At 34.7% G+C, this 15,089-nt stretch overlaps 1 protein-coding gene across 1 annotated transcript in view; it reads right to left on the bottom strand.

Moving 5' to 3' along the window:
* LOC139699855 (serine/threonine-protein kinase PRP4 homolog) overlaps positions 1 to 14,620 on the bottom strand; it is a gene marked incomplete at its 3' end in the record, with an annotated part of 40,021 nt that extends 25,401 nt beyond the window's left edge. The window contains exons 1-6 of the mRNA XM_071598277.1: positions 14,374 to 14,620; positions 14,078 to 14,239; positions 13,516 to 13,972; positions 6,264 to 6,439; positions 2,420 to 3,142; positions 160 to 252 (exon numbers count right to left, since the gene is read on the bottom strand). Coding sequence (XP_071454378.1) covers positions 160 to 252; positions 2,420 to 3,142; positions 6,264 to 6,439; positions 13,516 to 13,972; positions 14,078 to 14,239; positions 14,374 to 14,378 — 1,616 coding nt within the window. The remainder of the gene's footprint in view (positions 1 to 159; positions 253 to 2,419; positions 3,143 to 6,263; positions 6,440 to 13,515; positions 13,973 to 14,077; positions 14,240 to 14,373) is intronic.
* Between the last annotated feature and the right edge of the window lie 469 nt (positions 14,621 to 15,089).

The raw sequence follows: 15,089 nt of genomic DNA, 5'->3' as shown, positions 1-15,089 counted from the left end.
CATATCACCAGCCTAAAAAGTATAGTATTGTGACAAAGCTTTAAGAATGAGTTGGTCAGTCAATACAAGCAAGTGAGAAATATAATATATGAAAAAATTGCTTCAGAAAATAAAAAAAACATCAATATCATAAACATAAATAGCTGAAAAGGTTCTTACTCCTCCTCCGAAGACGATTTTTCTGCTTTAAGTCCCTCAGAAAGGCTATCCTTGAATTTATCACTCCTTTCGCCTCCTCTGCCACGTTGATACCTGAATAAATAAATATGAAAATTCTTGATGCATCATCCAGAGAATGCAGTAAAAATATCTCCAAGTGAGAAAAGAGATGCATTTACTACAGTCTTTATAACACTAAGTTTGCCATGGTTAGCACTACAATAAATACACGGTGTAATTATCTTCTGACCTCTAGCTTATGTGATGCAAAATATATCTTATTCTGATATTTAATAGGTGAGAAACTGCTCAATTCATATCCAAATGAAATACTGTATGTGAAAGATTTCAAGTCAACTGAGCATTACTGGAAGACCACTAATGTCTCTCAAAGTTACCAATTGCAGGAGTTTTAAGTATGAATAGGCCTAAGCCACACTGCAAACTCCACTTGAATACTCATTTATAAAAATCACACCAAGAAATAAAAGTGTAAAATACTGATTGCAACCAATGGACCTACCTAAGTATCTGTTCACAATTAGTAAATATTGAGACTGTCATTTTCACACATTCCTTAACCTCAAAATCAGCAAAAGTTTAGCAAATTCAAAGAACTACAGAAGATGCCGCGACAGCAACTTTTATCAGTCTTCCGCTAATATGCATTAAAAAGCAAAATTTTCTAACTGTAAAATCATTTTCCTTGACCAGGATTCTAATCCAGATCCTTTGATGTCTGGCTGAGTGCTTCAGCCAGTTAAGCATTGATATGCCCTCTTACACTTCAAAATTTGGGGGCTTTAAAGGAACAAGGTGTTAAGACGAAATACCATACAAACAGATTTATATTCTACCATTTACAACTTATGATAACAATTGCAATGAATGCTTCAATTTTTGTAAATTTTTATTGGTTAAGTGAGAATGGTAAGAAAAAATCTGGAAAAAGATGGAATTTTTGTCAGAAAATAGAGAAAAAAGACAGTACACTCGAACAGGCATTTTAAGGTATCCATTAACTTGAGGACTCCCAGGAATATATGCAAGGGTATATGCTCCTGTACCACATCACCATAAAGTAGAAAGGCACTGATGGGAGCACACCATATCGGATCACATCCGTGTCTCTTAAATTATTCACAAATTTAGATAAGACAGTGGTGTGAATGTATACAAAACTTTTATAAACTCAATTTCACACAATTCATTGTAAAAACAATTGACTTAACCCATTGAGAAATCAAGTCATGGGACATCCTGTGATTTTTCTAATGACTCCCAAAATCAGAGATTTTCCAGGGCTTCAAATATGGTAAATTGCTTAAATTATGCAAATGGAATTAAGTTGAAATATTAAGTCAACTTCATCTAATACACAACCAATGCATCAACAATTATGACATTATGGTAACTCAGATCCTAAGTTATAGATAACCTTTCTGACATTTAGTAAAAAGTTATGTGAGTTATTGCAATAGTTGTGTAGAACTAGAAATCTAACCTCATTTTCACATATACTTAACGGTTACCCAAATGTATGCCATACATAGGTTAAACAAGGTTTTTAAGGACTTACCCATAGAGGTTGATGAAGATACCAGTGCATCATTACCTATAGTTGAAGGTCTCGACTTGAATAAGAGATATTGCATTGCATTGGTGGTGCATTAAAACATTTCAATAGTGTAATTAATATAAATATCTAACATCAGATTGAAGCTGGATATGTCTTCAGCGGCCATAGCCTAAAGTGTCAAAATATTTTTGAACGCAGGGGACAAAATTCATACACTGTTTTTCCTTTTTGTCAAATGCTCTACATTTCCCTTGAGAACATAATTCATCCCCAGTCAAATACCTTGAGGGTAATCATAATAATAACAAATATTTTTTCAACCCTGCCTTGGCTATTGCCACTGTGGTGAAAAAAAGAGACCCAGCTTAACTTCCACCCTGAAATGACTAAACCTCAATGAAGCCCTCATTCACTTAAATGGCCCCAGTGAACCCATACGGGTAAAAACAATGAACAAGATGTCTTACGGTTCAATTAAAAATGGAAGAGTGAGCTAGAGAGCTGCACAGATACACTATACAGTTGTCACTGCATACGCAGAATTTAGATGCAAATGCAGATAAATGAACCCAGTGCCCATAGCTAATCAATATAGTGTTACTGCCAATCTTCTGTAAGAATAATACATAATTACCCCGCATATTGGAGCAGCACTTAAAAATTAGAGATAAATGTACAAACCGACTGGAATGATGTCGTCGATCTCTGCCTCTCGGAGTTATGGACCTTGACCTCCGATGTCTTTTGTCTCGATCTCTGTCCCTTTGGTCCCTATCTCGATCATTACCCCGATCTCTGCCTCTACTGTAAGATCTTCTGGGACTGATTCCACGACGAGGACTCATTCTTCGAGGACTGCTTCTTCGAGGGCTCATCTTTCTTGGACTAGCTCTCCGTGGGCTGACTCTTCTTGGGCTAGCCCGTTGACTGTGATTAACTTTTCGTGGGCTTCCATCACGCCTAGCTAATGATTCACTCCTACGAGCACTTCTACTACGACTTCTTCCTCGAGGGCTGTAACTGCTTCTCCTCTTATTAGAGGATTGGTCCGCCGATCTCTGATTTTCACCTTTTCTTGACATTTCCATTCTACTTTTTTCAGTCTTCCTCTCCTCATTCCTTTTGTCTTCACGAGATCTCTCAAACATCCTATTCCTATCATCACTTTTCCTTTTATCATCAATTTTTCTCTCATCAGGTTTACCCCTGTCATCTGTCTTTTTCCTATTATAGCTGTCATGATCTCTAGATCTTTTAATATCTCTCTGACCCTCTGATACATATCTACTTCTTTTATCTTTGTCAGTATAATCTTCTTTACTTTTATATCTCTCTTCCACACGGGATATCCTTGAATTTTCATCCTTGGATGCCACCCTTAATTTCTTGTCCTTACTCCTGCTCCTTAAAAGAGAACAGAAAGTTAAATTAACAGTGTTTATAATGCCCAGTTTTTAAAAAACGACCACCACTTTCTTTCTACAAATAACCATATACAGTGGAACCTTGTTATACAAGTGTGATCCATTCCCCAACCTTTCTCATTAAAAGAAACACTCATTTAGAGAGTCATTTTTTCTATAAAGTTAATTTAAAATACGCCAATGCATTCCATGCCAAAAAAATAAATTGTGGAAGGTTTATTCGACATTATATTCATATATAAATTATACAGACATTATTTAAGATAGTGGTACATGTTCATCTTTTCTTCTATCGCAGAATGAAGCCACTTTGCATGCGAATTTGATCCATAGAAAACATAAGGAATCGAAATAATTATTATTTATGATACATTCATTATTCATTTAAAAAGAAACCTGACGAGAGACATTTGTTTTTACCGACTCTTCAATTTTTTCCAAATATGACATAGTATTATCATTACATAAATATTTTGCGTGCATAGCCAGTGTCATTAAGGTGATGCTTCTCAATATATGATGCAACAGAATTATAATCTTCATCTCTTCCTCTACCGTAGAATGAACCTACCTAGGATACACAATAGATTTGTATGAAAAACAAATTAAAATAATTAGTTTTTTATTTATAATACACCTAATTATTTTTAGAAGAGAACTGTTGAGAAACATGTATTTTTGCCGAATCTTCAAAATGTTGAGAAAATGTGACACACCAATATCATCACATATATTCGTAACAATTACCATATTAGGGTGATGCTTCTAAATATATGATGCAACAGTTTCAAATGCTTTCAGCATTTCTCTTATAGCGCTAAATGATTGCTTTGCTGTTACCCCCTCTTCCTTAGACAACTCTCCACCACAACTTTTTTCTGTGAAACACAATGCAACTCCATAAGCTCTTCAAGACTCAGCTATTCCTTGTTCTTGAGGATAATACAAATTGATGATCTCGACCGATTGTATGTATGTGATAGATAGGCTATGCTGACACCTCGTTCTTGCATTTAAGTGATTTTAGTTTTTATTTCTACAGTTATTTTAATTATCCTTTGACCATCTTCTTGCGGCTTTAACTTTGGGGAAAACTTAACTATTCATAAAATATTATTTAACTGTGCATGAAAAGTAACAAATAACATGCCTGAACAAGTTTGGACGAATGTTCGATCAGTAGCTAGATTCTTGTAGAACTTGCGCTGAACACAAACATAAAACACCCAGCGCAATCACTCCAGGCATACCACTCTCCTCGTCACTTGTTATGCAAAATATCGCTTGCTATGTGAGCGATTCTTGAGCACAATATTTTGATCATTGTGCAAATTACTTGCTACCCGAGGTGATAATTAAGGGAGGTTCTGCTGTAACATTTATCTCCATCCGTAAGATGCAATGTTAGTTTTTTCCAATGATAATTGACAAAAAATACTTCGATCAGACAGAAAAATATCAAAATATTTTTATGTTAACATGTAATACAAAGAAAATTGAATTGCTCCATTAAAAAATTAACAGCTACATATATAAAAACGTTTATTCATAGTAGAACCCCAGAAATTCTCTGTCGTTGATACTAAATCATTTTCGAAGTTATTTTCAATGAAGTTGTCACTTGTCCTCTTCACTTCCAAGTAACAAATTGCTAATTTCACAATCATAGAAATACATTAAAAGATAGTCTCATTTTTAACTATCTGCCAGGACTTTTTCAATCACAAACACTTCAAAATGTCTCTCATGCAGTCTAACCTGAGAACCACCTCTGAATCTCTCAACAGCTGCGAAAGCCTCCGATCTACGAACACTTCAAATTGACAGAAGTTTCATTCTTTCAGTCAGTGTGATGTCATGAATTAGTACCTTACACCCTTTCTTTCATATCAAGCTGCCGTTTTTGTGTTATTGGGGCCGATTTTGTGTTATTACACATCTGGTATGTAGGCACAGAGCATTTCTCTTCATTTCTCACAGAGCATTTCTCTTCATTTCTCACAGAGCAATTCTCTTGCATCATGATGTCCGCAAGATATCAGCAATAGACATACCTATCACTTATTTTCTTGCAATTAAAATCAGTTTCGTTGAAATAGTAATCCTGTACTTCCTGTGATTTATTATCCAGTTCTTAACATGCTCCTTAAGCTTTGGCCACTCAAACAGCACATGAACATGATTTTTTTTACACATATCTGGTGCATTTACTATATCCACCTTCTGCTCCCTCTATTCTCCCATCGTATTCTAAATTGGAGGTGGGTGAATATGCCTTTCAGTTGCCTTGTTTCCATTTTCTGAAACGTAATTCATAACTTCAAGTTTAAATACATTACTGTGAGACAATATTCTCAGTTACGATTCCATGAGAATCTTATCATTTTAACTTTTTATAAGATGCTTAGTTTGTTATTATTTTGATATCATCTAAATTTGTGTTAAAAGCAACCATTTTCTATACCTTTATGACACTTTCATACTACTTATGGTTGAATGCCTATAGACTCCAGGTTTATCAGGAGAGATACTATGCATGTATCTATTATCAAAGAGGTGACAACCCTTTTAGGCCAAACCATTTCAGTTTCACAGCAGCATCATATGTGAGATGTAACTAAATGAGCTACAGTGTATACTTACAATTTATTTGAGTTTTTTAAGAAGAACTTGCAACAAATTCCAAAGAAACTGCGGGAGATGCCGCAACAGTAACTTTTAACGGAGTCATCCGCTAATGTGCATTTCAATGCAACAATTTCAATTAAAACTCTGATGCTTACTACTGACTCATAACAGTAATGCTATTAATATTTGTAACAATGGTGACCACTTCCTATGCCTAATGATGTAAAAAATACTTAATAGTAAGTATTATACCGGCAAATCAGCTTGTGCTTAAAGGTCAAAGTTATTACAGTATACTCCCAGCCCATGAGATGCAAGCTGACTTTAGACCACATTTTGAAGTAAAAAAAGTACATCTTATGGGCTGGGAGGTATGATACATTAAATTTAACAATGAAATATTTTTTTTTAATCTGTGGACATACAAGATAGCTAATTTTAATCTAGTTGCTTAAACACACACATGGACTAACCTGCTGTATTTTCTCTTTCTTTTTTCAGGTCTTCTATCTGCTGGCCTATGGACTGGATCTGAGTCATCATCATGAATACTGATAACTTCTGGATCAGGTTTACTACTCTTACAGGTTGACTTTCCATCGTCGTCTTCTTCTGACATGTAAGCACCAAGCCTTGCTTGAAGTAGAGCCTTGAATAAAATTATAACATTGTTGAAGAATCTCTAATTGACGAATACAACATTCCACCACCATACTTAAAAAAATGATTCACGAAAACTCCAGCACTTTAAGAGCAATAGGGGGGCATGTGAGTAATCATATAAATTGGAACAACTTAATTACATTACGTTACTGGAAAAACAAGGAAGGGTGTTGGCATTTCCCTTATTACCTAATTAAGTTGATTTGGACATTTTTAATTGAGTGAAAAACAGTACAAATTAAATGTTACCTAGAATAACAAAACCTTTAAAATATTAGGAACTAGCTCGTTCAAAGTTAGCAAGCTATATCAGGTTCATAAAATATAATTTTAGCATGCTATGGTACAGGCTTAAGGGATTCTTTTGTTCTAGATCTATTTTTCAGAATTGATGGTTTCTGGCGTAACTTAATGGAATCGATTCATATAGGAAATGAAAAAATAGTACCTTTGTTACTATTTTACCAACCTTCTCATCTCCCCGCCCATACCTAAGTGTAGAATATATAGATGGATATCTGTAAGAGTCGTTACCTGAAGATGACATTGAATGTTGAAACCCAGGTCATATCGTAAGAAATTTTCAGTGGAACCACAAAGTTACTATTTTTTCATTTCAATTTGTCGGTGGACTGGTTTACTGGTTGTAAGATGTGTTCATAAAGTCATTTTAATAGGTTCTACTTAATTCTATTTGTAGCATCATGCCATTTTTATAGAATAAAATCTTACACAAATATATTTCTATAGCCATAATGGGGAAGTAACATACATATTGGTTCTCTATATCACCTCTGAAGCTCAATTAATGCTACCTAAAGGGAAAGGTGTAATTCTGTCGGCAAACATAGAAAATGTAACAAAATGATTATATAATAATGACTCTTCATTCTTTTGCAACACACAAACAAGCAGTCTTAAGTCAAATTTAAAGCTAAACTACATAAAAACAATGATTTAAAAATGAGAGTTCAAGACTCATCATCTTCCTATTTTAGTGGACTCATAGGTGAGATTTAAACCATGAAATGCATACACTAAGTTGTTGATGGCGTTTAACTCTAAATAGAGAGGTTTGCAGCACAGAAAGAGAGTACACCCAATAAATGAAGGGCCATCAAATACCTATATTTAAGTAGAAACAGGGAAGAAAGGAGTTGTTTTTATATCATACTTCAGTTGGCTCTTGTGATCTTTGGAGGTAATTTTCCCCCTTAAAGTTAGTTTAAATCCACTCTTTTTAAATGTGTACTTTGTGCAATTAATAAAACAAAGGTTATGCAATTTTCTAGAAAGAAAAAGGCTAAGATAAACATTAAAATAGGAGGGCAAAAACTGGAGCAGGTAGAACAGTATACGTATCTCGGAAGTGTTTTGGACCAACACGGTCAAAGTAGTAGGGACGTAAGGACAAGAATTGTGCTAGGCAAAGAGGCCTTCACAAGGATGAGTTAGTTGATGACAGGGACATTGAGTAAGGATATTAAGAAAAGACTCGTGAAAACTGTGATATGGAGCGTAGCTATGTACGGCATGAAAACGTGATCATTGAAGCAGGAGGATAGACATAGATTGGAGGCTTTTGAAATGTGGGTGTGGAGAAGAATGGAGAAGGTGAAATGGACAGAGAAGAAAACAAATGAGGAAGTACTTGGTATGGTGGGCGAAGAGAGGGGTTTGTTGGGAAAAATCCTATGGAGGCAGGAAAAGTGGATGAAGGGGGTATTGACTGGCAGTGGGATGTTGAAGACTGTGATAGAGGGGAGAATGTTAGGCAAACGAGGAATGGGAAGGAACAGGATAGGGATGTTGGACGGGATGAAGGGAGGAAGAAAGTACTCAGAGATGAAGAGGGGTCTGAGGTAGAGTAGTATACTGGATTTTGTATTTTGTTAGGAATCACAAAATATTTATTTAGTAGCTGTGTCCATCTAAAAACCTACCTTGACTGGTAAATTACCTAATAATAACTATTATTATAGTGGGTGCTTACTACTGAACTTATGCTTGAACACTTTAATTCAACGAAGTGATTCGAAGAATGTACTAGTTGTCTCTGCATGAAGAAAAATTGAGTAAAATCTAGTTAATTACAGAGCACTTTATATGTTTACATATTTTTAATTATGCTCTGCATATTACGTTGGAAAAAATTTTAATGAACAACACATGAATACATTGAAACCATTTTGAACCTCATATTTACCACAGTGTTACTTTGATATCAACTCGAATTAAATAGTTCTAGATAGCCAACTAAATTATTATTTGACATTTTGCTTACAAATGAATCATACTCCTATATGCACTTACATTTTGCATCAATTGCAATGAGTAACGAGTATAAAATGTGGTATGTTGTAGAAGAAGTACTCCATTGCTAATTATAAAGAACTTCAATTTTCTAAGCATACCCAAAATTAAAAAGAATTAATTTTCTTCATGTAATTATCAAAATGACAGGGCCAATTTCTGAAATTTAAATATTGGCAGGCCCAAAACGTTTTCTGTTTTGATTTAATAGTCATTTGCCTGTTAGTGAATGCAGATAACAATGCCTACAAAAATTGTTGCTCAAAATGATTGCTGATTAGATTTTTGGGTGCAAAAGGATCATCAGCGGCCCAAATTAATCAGGAGTTGTGCTTAGTTTACGGACATAGAGATGAGAAAAGGAAAGTTTAAACAGTGGTGCCAAGACTTCAAAATGGCCACATAATGTTCATGATAACAAGCAGGTCAAGTATTCACACCAGTGACATTGTTCAACAAATGAACTAAGCCCTGATATCTTATTGACGATTGACAATTAGTGTTTTGGCTGATAAATTCCCTCTTGTTGGCTGCATCACTATTTACATGATCGTTATGGAAATATTTTTTACATCTTTCAGGAACAAGCTACGACATAGCTAGTGCCAACTAGTTCAAAATCATGGGTATATGTAAATGAAAATGGCCTAGTTCTTTTGCAGCAATGAATCATCTACCTGATCCACTCATTCCATAGACCACTCCTTAAGTTGGTAATTTATTTTTGACCTTTCACCAAACTGGACAATTTGTATTACCCCTTATCTATTGTCTAGGTTACAAAACACTGGAAAACTTCTTTCAAAAAGCAATTCCTTCAGATAATATATCCAAGTGAATTCTATCCAAATGCTTCTTTAATCATTAATATCCTAATCATTTATAATCAAAAAGAATTTAAATGTGTGCATATGTAGCCACACAAAACCTTTTTCCTCTTTCAGTTAGGAAAAAATTCATTTGACTTCTTATAGATGAGACCTTTAATATTTTATAACTAGTATAATGTTGTTCCTAAATCTAAGGACCTGTAAGCTAAGTAAAGATTACTTAGCTCTTTTCAATATTCTAGTGAGTTGATATCTCACCCTCTTTCTGTTATAACTCTAATAAATATACCACTTTTATATAGCCTACAGGTAGGCCATTCAGAAAACAAACAACAATTAGCTGAATGGTACACCCTCTATAACCATATCTTTATATAATGACTGATTAAGAGTAAGTAACTATAGTTTTAACATTCATCAGAATTAAATAATATAGCATGCTCTTTTCTGATAGATTGAAGTCAACTTGTTTTACTATATATGTATTCTTCAAATGTGGGGTGTACCTGAAACTCTCTTCTGGCATATTTCTTCATAGTTAAAACCTGTGGAAATGGTACTTTAAGAAGGATACAAACATGAATTTGTAGATAATTGCAGACCAAACTCATTCTTATGTTTTTGTAAATTCTAAAATTCTTTGATGTCATACATGGGAAGCCCTAGACGTACCCGGCCTGACCTAGAGATGGCGATAATTGTCTGAAAAATATCACTTACGCAATCTATAAAGCATGTTTCAAGTTTGAAGATGGTACGTTGTTTACTATTTGTTTTCAGCCATCAATAGTGAAAGTTTTCAGTGAATTTGTGAAAATAAAGAAATTTGGTCATTGTTATGTGATACAATACTTTTATTTGAAAGGCCTCAGCCCAACCAATATAAAAGCTGAACTGGATTCTACTCTGGGTTGGTCCGCTCCTTCTTTTACAAAAGTAAAATATTGGGTAGCAGAGTTTAAACGAGGCCGTACGAGCTGTCAAGACGAGCATTGCAATGGTTGACCAAATGAAGTGAAGACTCCAGAAATGGTGAAGAACATCCATAGAGTGATACTGGATGATCGTCAACGGAAAGTCTGCGAGCTAGCAGACAGTAGGCATTTCAAAAAGTGCGGTACATCGCATGTTAACTGAAAATTTGGACATGAGAAAACTGTGTGCAAGATGGCTACTGCGTTTGCTCTCACTTGAGCTATACCAGTATCATGAAGATGTTTCAATTGAGTGTTTAGCAAAGTTTCACAGTAGGAAAGCAGAATTTTTGTGCAGTTTCATAATCATGGATGAAACATGGGTCCATTACTTCACACCCGAGACAAAAGAACAATCAAAACAATGGATTCAAAAGGGAGAACCAGCTTCAAAGAAGAAGAAGACTGTTTCATCTGCAGGCAAGGTCATGGTGTCAGTTTTTTGGATGCGCGTGGGATAACATCCATTGAGTATCTTGATAACGGACAAATTATCAACAGCAAGTATTAGACGAACTTATTGCAACATTGGAGTGAAGAATTCAAGCAAAAGCAGCCACATTTGGCTAAGAAGAAAGTGTTGCTTCATCAAGAAAATTCACCAGCTCACAAATCTGTAATTGCAATGGCCAAAATTCATGAATTAAAGTTTCAATTGCTACTTCATGCACCCTATTTGCAAGATATAGCCCCTTGGATTATTTTCTGTTTGCAAACTTGAAAAAATGGGTCGGTGGTCAAAGATTCTCCAACCATGAAGAAGTGATGTCAACAGTTAATGGTTATTTTGAGGAGTAAGATAAGTTATTGTTATAAAAAGGGTATCAGACACATTGAACATCGCTGGGAAGTGTATAGAGCTGAAAGGAGATTATTTTGAAAAATGAATTCCTTCTTTTTTCCAAAATTTTTGTGTTTTCTTTGCTGGGTCGGGTACTTATGGGATTACATCTTTATCTTCAAATATACAGACTACAAAAGTTGGCTTTGCACTATCAGTATTGTTACCTACAACCTATGGTATTAAATAAAATGCCATCGGTTTTGTGGGCTGTGGGATTCTGTCAACATAAAATTTTACCTTTAGGATAGGTATTCTAATTTAAAGAAAAGAAATTTGCCTTGTAAACTGTATGCAAATTAATTACCTTCATTACCAATTTATGTCAGTGATAACTAATTTAGGAAAATAACTACCTTTACACAGTAAGCTCACTCAAAAGTTTCAACAATGAGAAGTGCGGTAAAACAATGTCAGATATCTAGTCCAACTGAAACAACAACCTTAATTCAACATTGCTTGCATTTATAAGACCACAATCTTATTCTTGAAAAATCTAAAAATGGCAGATTTCTGAAGGGTACTACATATTTTGAAAAAAAAAAAAATGGAAACTTCTTCGTTGTAATAACTGAAAAGTAACAGGAAAATGTGTCTGAAGGAAAATAACTCATGTAATACAGGACAAAAAAAATATAGCCTTAGTCTGGAATACATTTTTTGGACATGAAGAAAACAAAACAGGAAAATTTTGACTGCTTCGTACATAAATGTTAATGAAGAGCAATTACTGAACTTTTGCTCCAAATACGAGCATAGTCTTTTAGTTAAAAAAATACAGGCTGTCTTAAGCTCATCATCATTGTCCTTATTGCCAACACATTCACATATTGGGTGAAATGCAAAACACTAATTTATCATTTTCATCCACTCAGTTAATGCACTGTTGCTTTTCACTTTTCTCCTTGATATTTTTGACAAACAAAGCTGATGACATTTAGGCATACTTTTAATTTTTCCATTGCATACTCTGATTTGGTCACTAAACATGCACAAAATACTTATCATGGCCAACTAAAGGACTTCCTGTACTTTGTTTGAACTATCACAGGCAAATGAGTGAATGAACACAGACATATAATACATTTAATGAAAAAAACTTGTTTCTCATTATTATCACATATCCATAAGTCAATTTCATGATTCAATTAAAACATTTACCAAACGGATGGCAACCTAACATCTACCATATGCACCTGTTCTGACTTAAATGATAATGAAAAAGCTTCCAAATAATTGATATTTACCGTTAAAAGGAAAGAGATGTAAATCAAGTAAAGACTGCAATTTAGCTATTTACATCATTGAAGTCAATTACAAACACCCATGCCCACCAAGGTGGGAGGTAAACCCACCTAGGTGGGAATTGAACCCATGCCATCTGGATATTAGTAGAGAAGAAAGAAATCTCTTGGTAATGTTTTCCCCATTGAAAAGATGGTTGTACCGCATGAACGCACATTTTAATAAAACTTAATCAAAGTGGAGTACAAGGAAAACAAAACGTCAACAATGTGACCGACCTTGCATAACCTTAAATTAAGAGGACAAGAGGAATTTCGAATAAAAAAAGAATGATGTAATTTAAACATATGGAGGCAGGAATATTGATTCCAAAATAAATTTCTACTTGTATCTCCACAATTGGTAACAAGTCGAAGTAACGAAAGGGTTCAATAAAGCAAATATGTAAATGCAGATGTTTTCAAAGGGTTAAAACAAAATTCTTCACCATAGAGCAGGGGTAATATAGCTGGGAATGCACAAATGCATTGCGCGAAGTTCATGACAAATAATGGAGGCGGTCAATGGCAATGGGTTCGCAATAAATGAATAGCATGTAGGGAGAAGTCATAAGGAGAGACAAAAAATTAGGTCAAATGAAGTCTGGGAGAGAGGTTCACCTTGCCGCTCTTAAACTGATAAAAACAAGGCGTTGGACACGATAGCTTCTTGTTTACATGTATCAAAGTACCACTAAATGGCCGAAAAATTTAATTGAACAGGAATAATATAACGCAGACGATAACATCCGTAAAGATATAACATAGCAATCAAAATTATTTCAATATTCATGCAGCCATTAAAACATAAAATACCTTACCTTCTGCCTCATCAAATCCTCCAGATTCATGTCATCTTCAATCACTGAAACATCGATGTCTTCTGAGTCTAAATCCTTTTCGTTCTTGATTGAACTATCATCGCTATCCGAGTCTACCTCCACCAACTTCGGTTGTACCACGGGCTCGTTCGCCTTTTCTATGGTTTTATTTACAGTAGAATTCGGCATGCGGCTAGCAGAAAATTCTTTAGCGGAGGAATTACTATTTGACACTTTTTCAACTACTGGTGCATCAGACCTAACTTGATTATCATCTCTTAAAACTTTCCTCTGCACGTCCTCTAACTTTTCTACCACTGTACAACTTTCTTCCTCAACAATTTTCACTTCATTATTAAAAACGTTTTTATTTTCACTCGTCCTTTCATCTTCTTTTGGAGTTGTCTTACAGCTACTATCATTTTCTTTCTTCGATTTCTGCTTTTTGTGATGTTTCCTAGGCAAAAAGTTAATTACCATTAGAATTATTATAAGGTTAGAGTTAAGTACTTAAATAAGTGACATATGCTGGCATTTATTTTACAACTGCTAGCGTACTTACTTTTCCTTGCTATTTGAACTATGCTTTTTATGTTTATGATGATGCTTGTGCTTCTTCTTTTTCTTTTTCATGGTACTCTGGGACTCTTTGTCATTGTTTTCCTTCTGGCTGATCGGGCCTTTTTCAATTTCCACAAAATTTGGTGATCCTGACTCGGATGACCTTAAATTAAGAAAATGATCTCTAAGAAACACCGGAGGTGATATATGATTAAACATTCAAAAAGCGCCCACATTTAAGGGCAGAGGAAATTCACTACGTTATTGGAAGTTTAACAGGATGATTATTCTACTTACCCCATCACAGCTCAACGATGAATATGCTACTGGTGGCCACACACAACACAAAGATTTCTGATGACTAACTCAGGAAGGTTTCACATGAACAGAAGTCGTAGCCAATTCAGTGACTAATATGTATCTCCCATAACAGCAACATCACTATTCAATACTGACAAACTAAAATTTACTAGCAGAGCTGACTCCTTGGAATGTACAAGACTTCCAGCACGTCAAACAAGATGGCCGATCCAATCGAATTTGATTCGACAAGCGCAAAACAGTTGGGCTGACGCGTGACGATAAGAAATTTCAACAAAACTGTACTTATTTTGTGCAAAATATGCCCAGATCTTTAATTTTATCATGTTAATTTTTTAGATATTCTTATATTATTTAACTCCGTGGGAGAGATGTTGGAGCACCCAACCCACAGCGTTTGTGTCGTTGAACCAATCGTTCACAGTTTCTTAAACGCCGGCATTTATTCAAATAAGCTTGTAAAGATCTCATTATTTTAATTACGATGCCGTATTTTTTCGTGAGTTTCTGTAAGCAGTTGTAGCAAATATATCCTAAATATTTGTGCCGTACCATTTTGGGGTAAAATTAGCATAACGACTATGTGATTTAACACCGATTAATATTTTGCAATAATTCAAGAAAAAGTATTAATATACTTTTACACTATATTATTTCACTATTATTTACTAAATATTACACTATCTTATATT

Source organism: Hetaerina americana, unplaced genomic scaffold (assembly GCF_022747635.1).
Source record: "Hetaerina americana unplaced genomic scaffold, ioHetAmer1.1.p SCAF_921, whole genome shotgun sequence".
Lineage (NCBI taxonomy): Eukaryota > Metazoa > Arthropoda > Insecta > Odonata > Calopterygidae > Hetaerina > Hetaerina americana.
The sequence above is the reverse complement of the archived record's forward strand: the minus strand, read 5'-3'. Positions and strand labels throughout refer to the sequence as shown.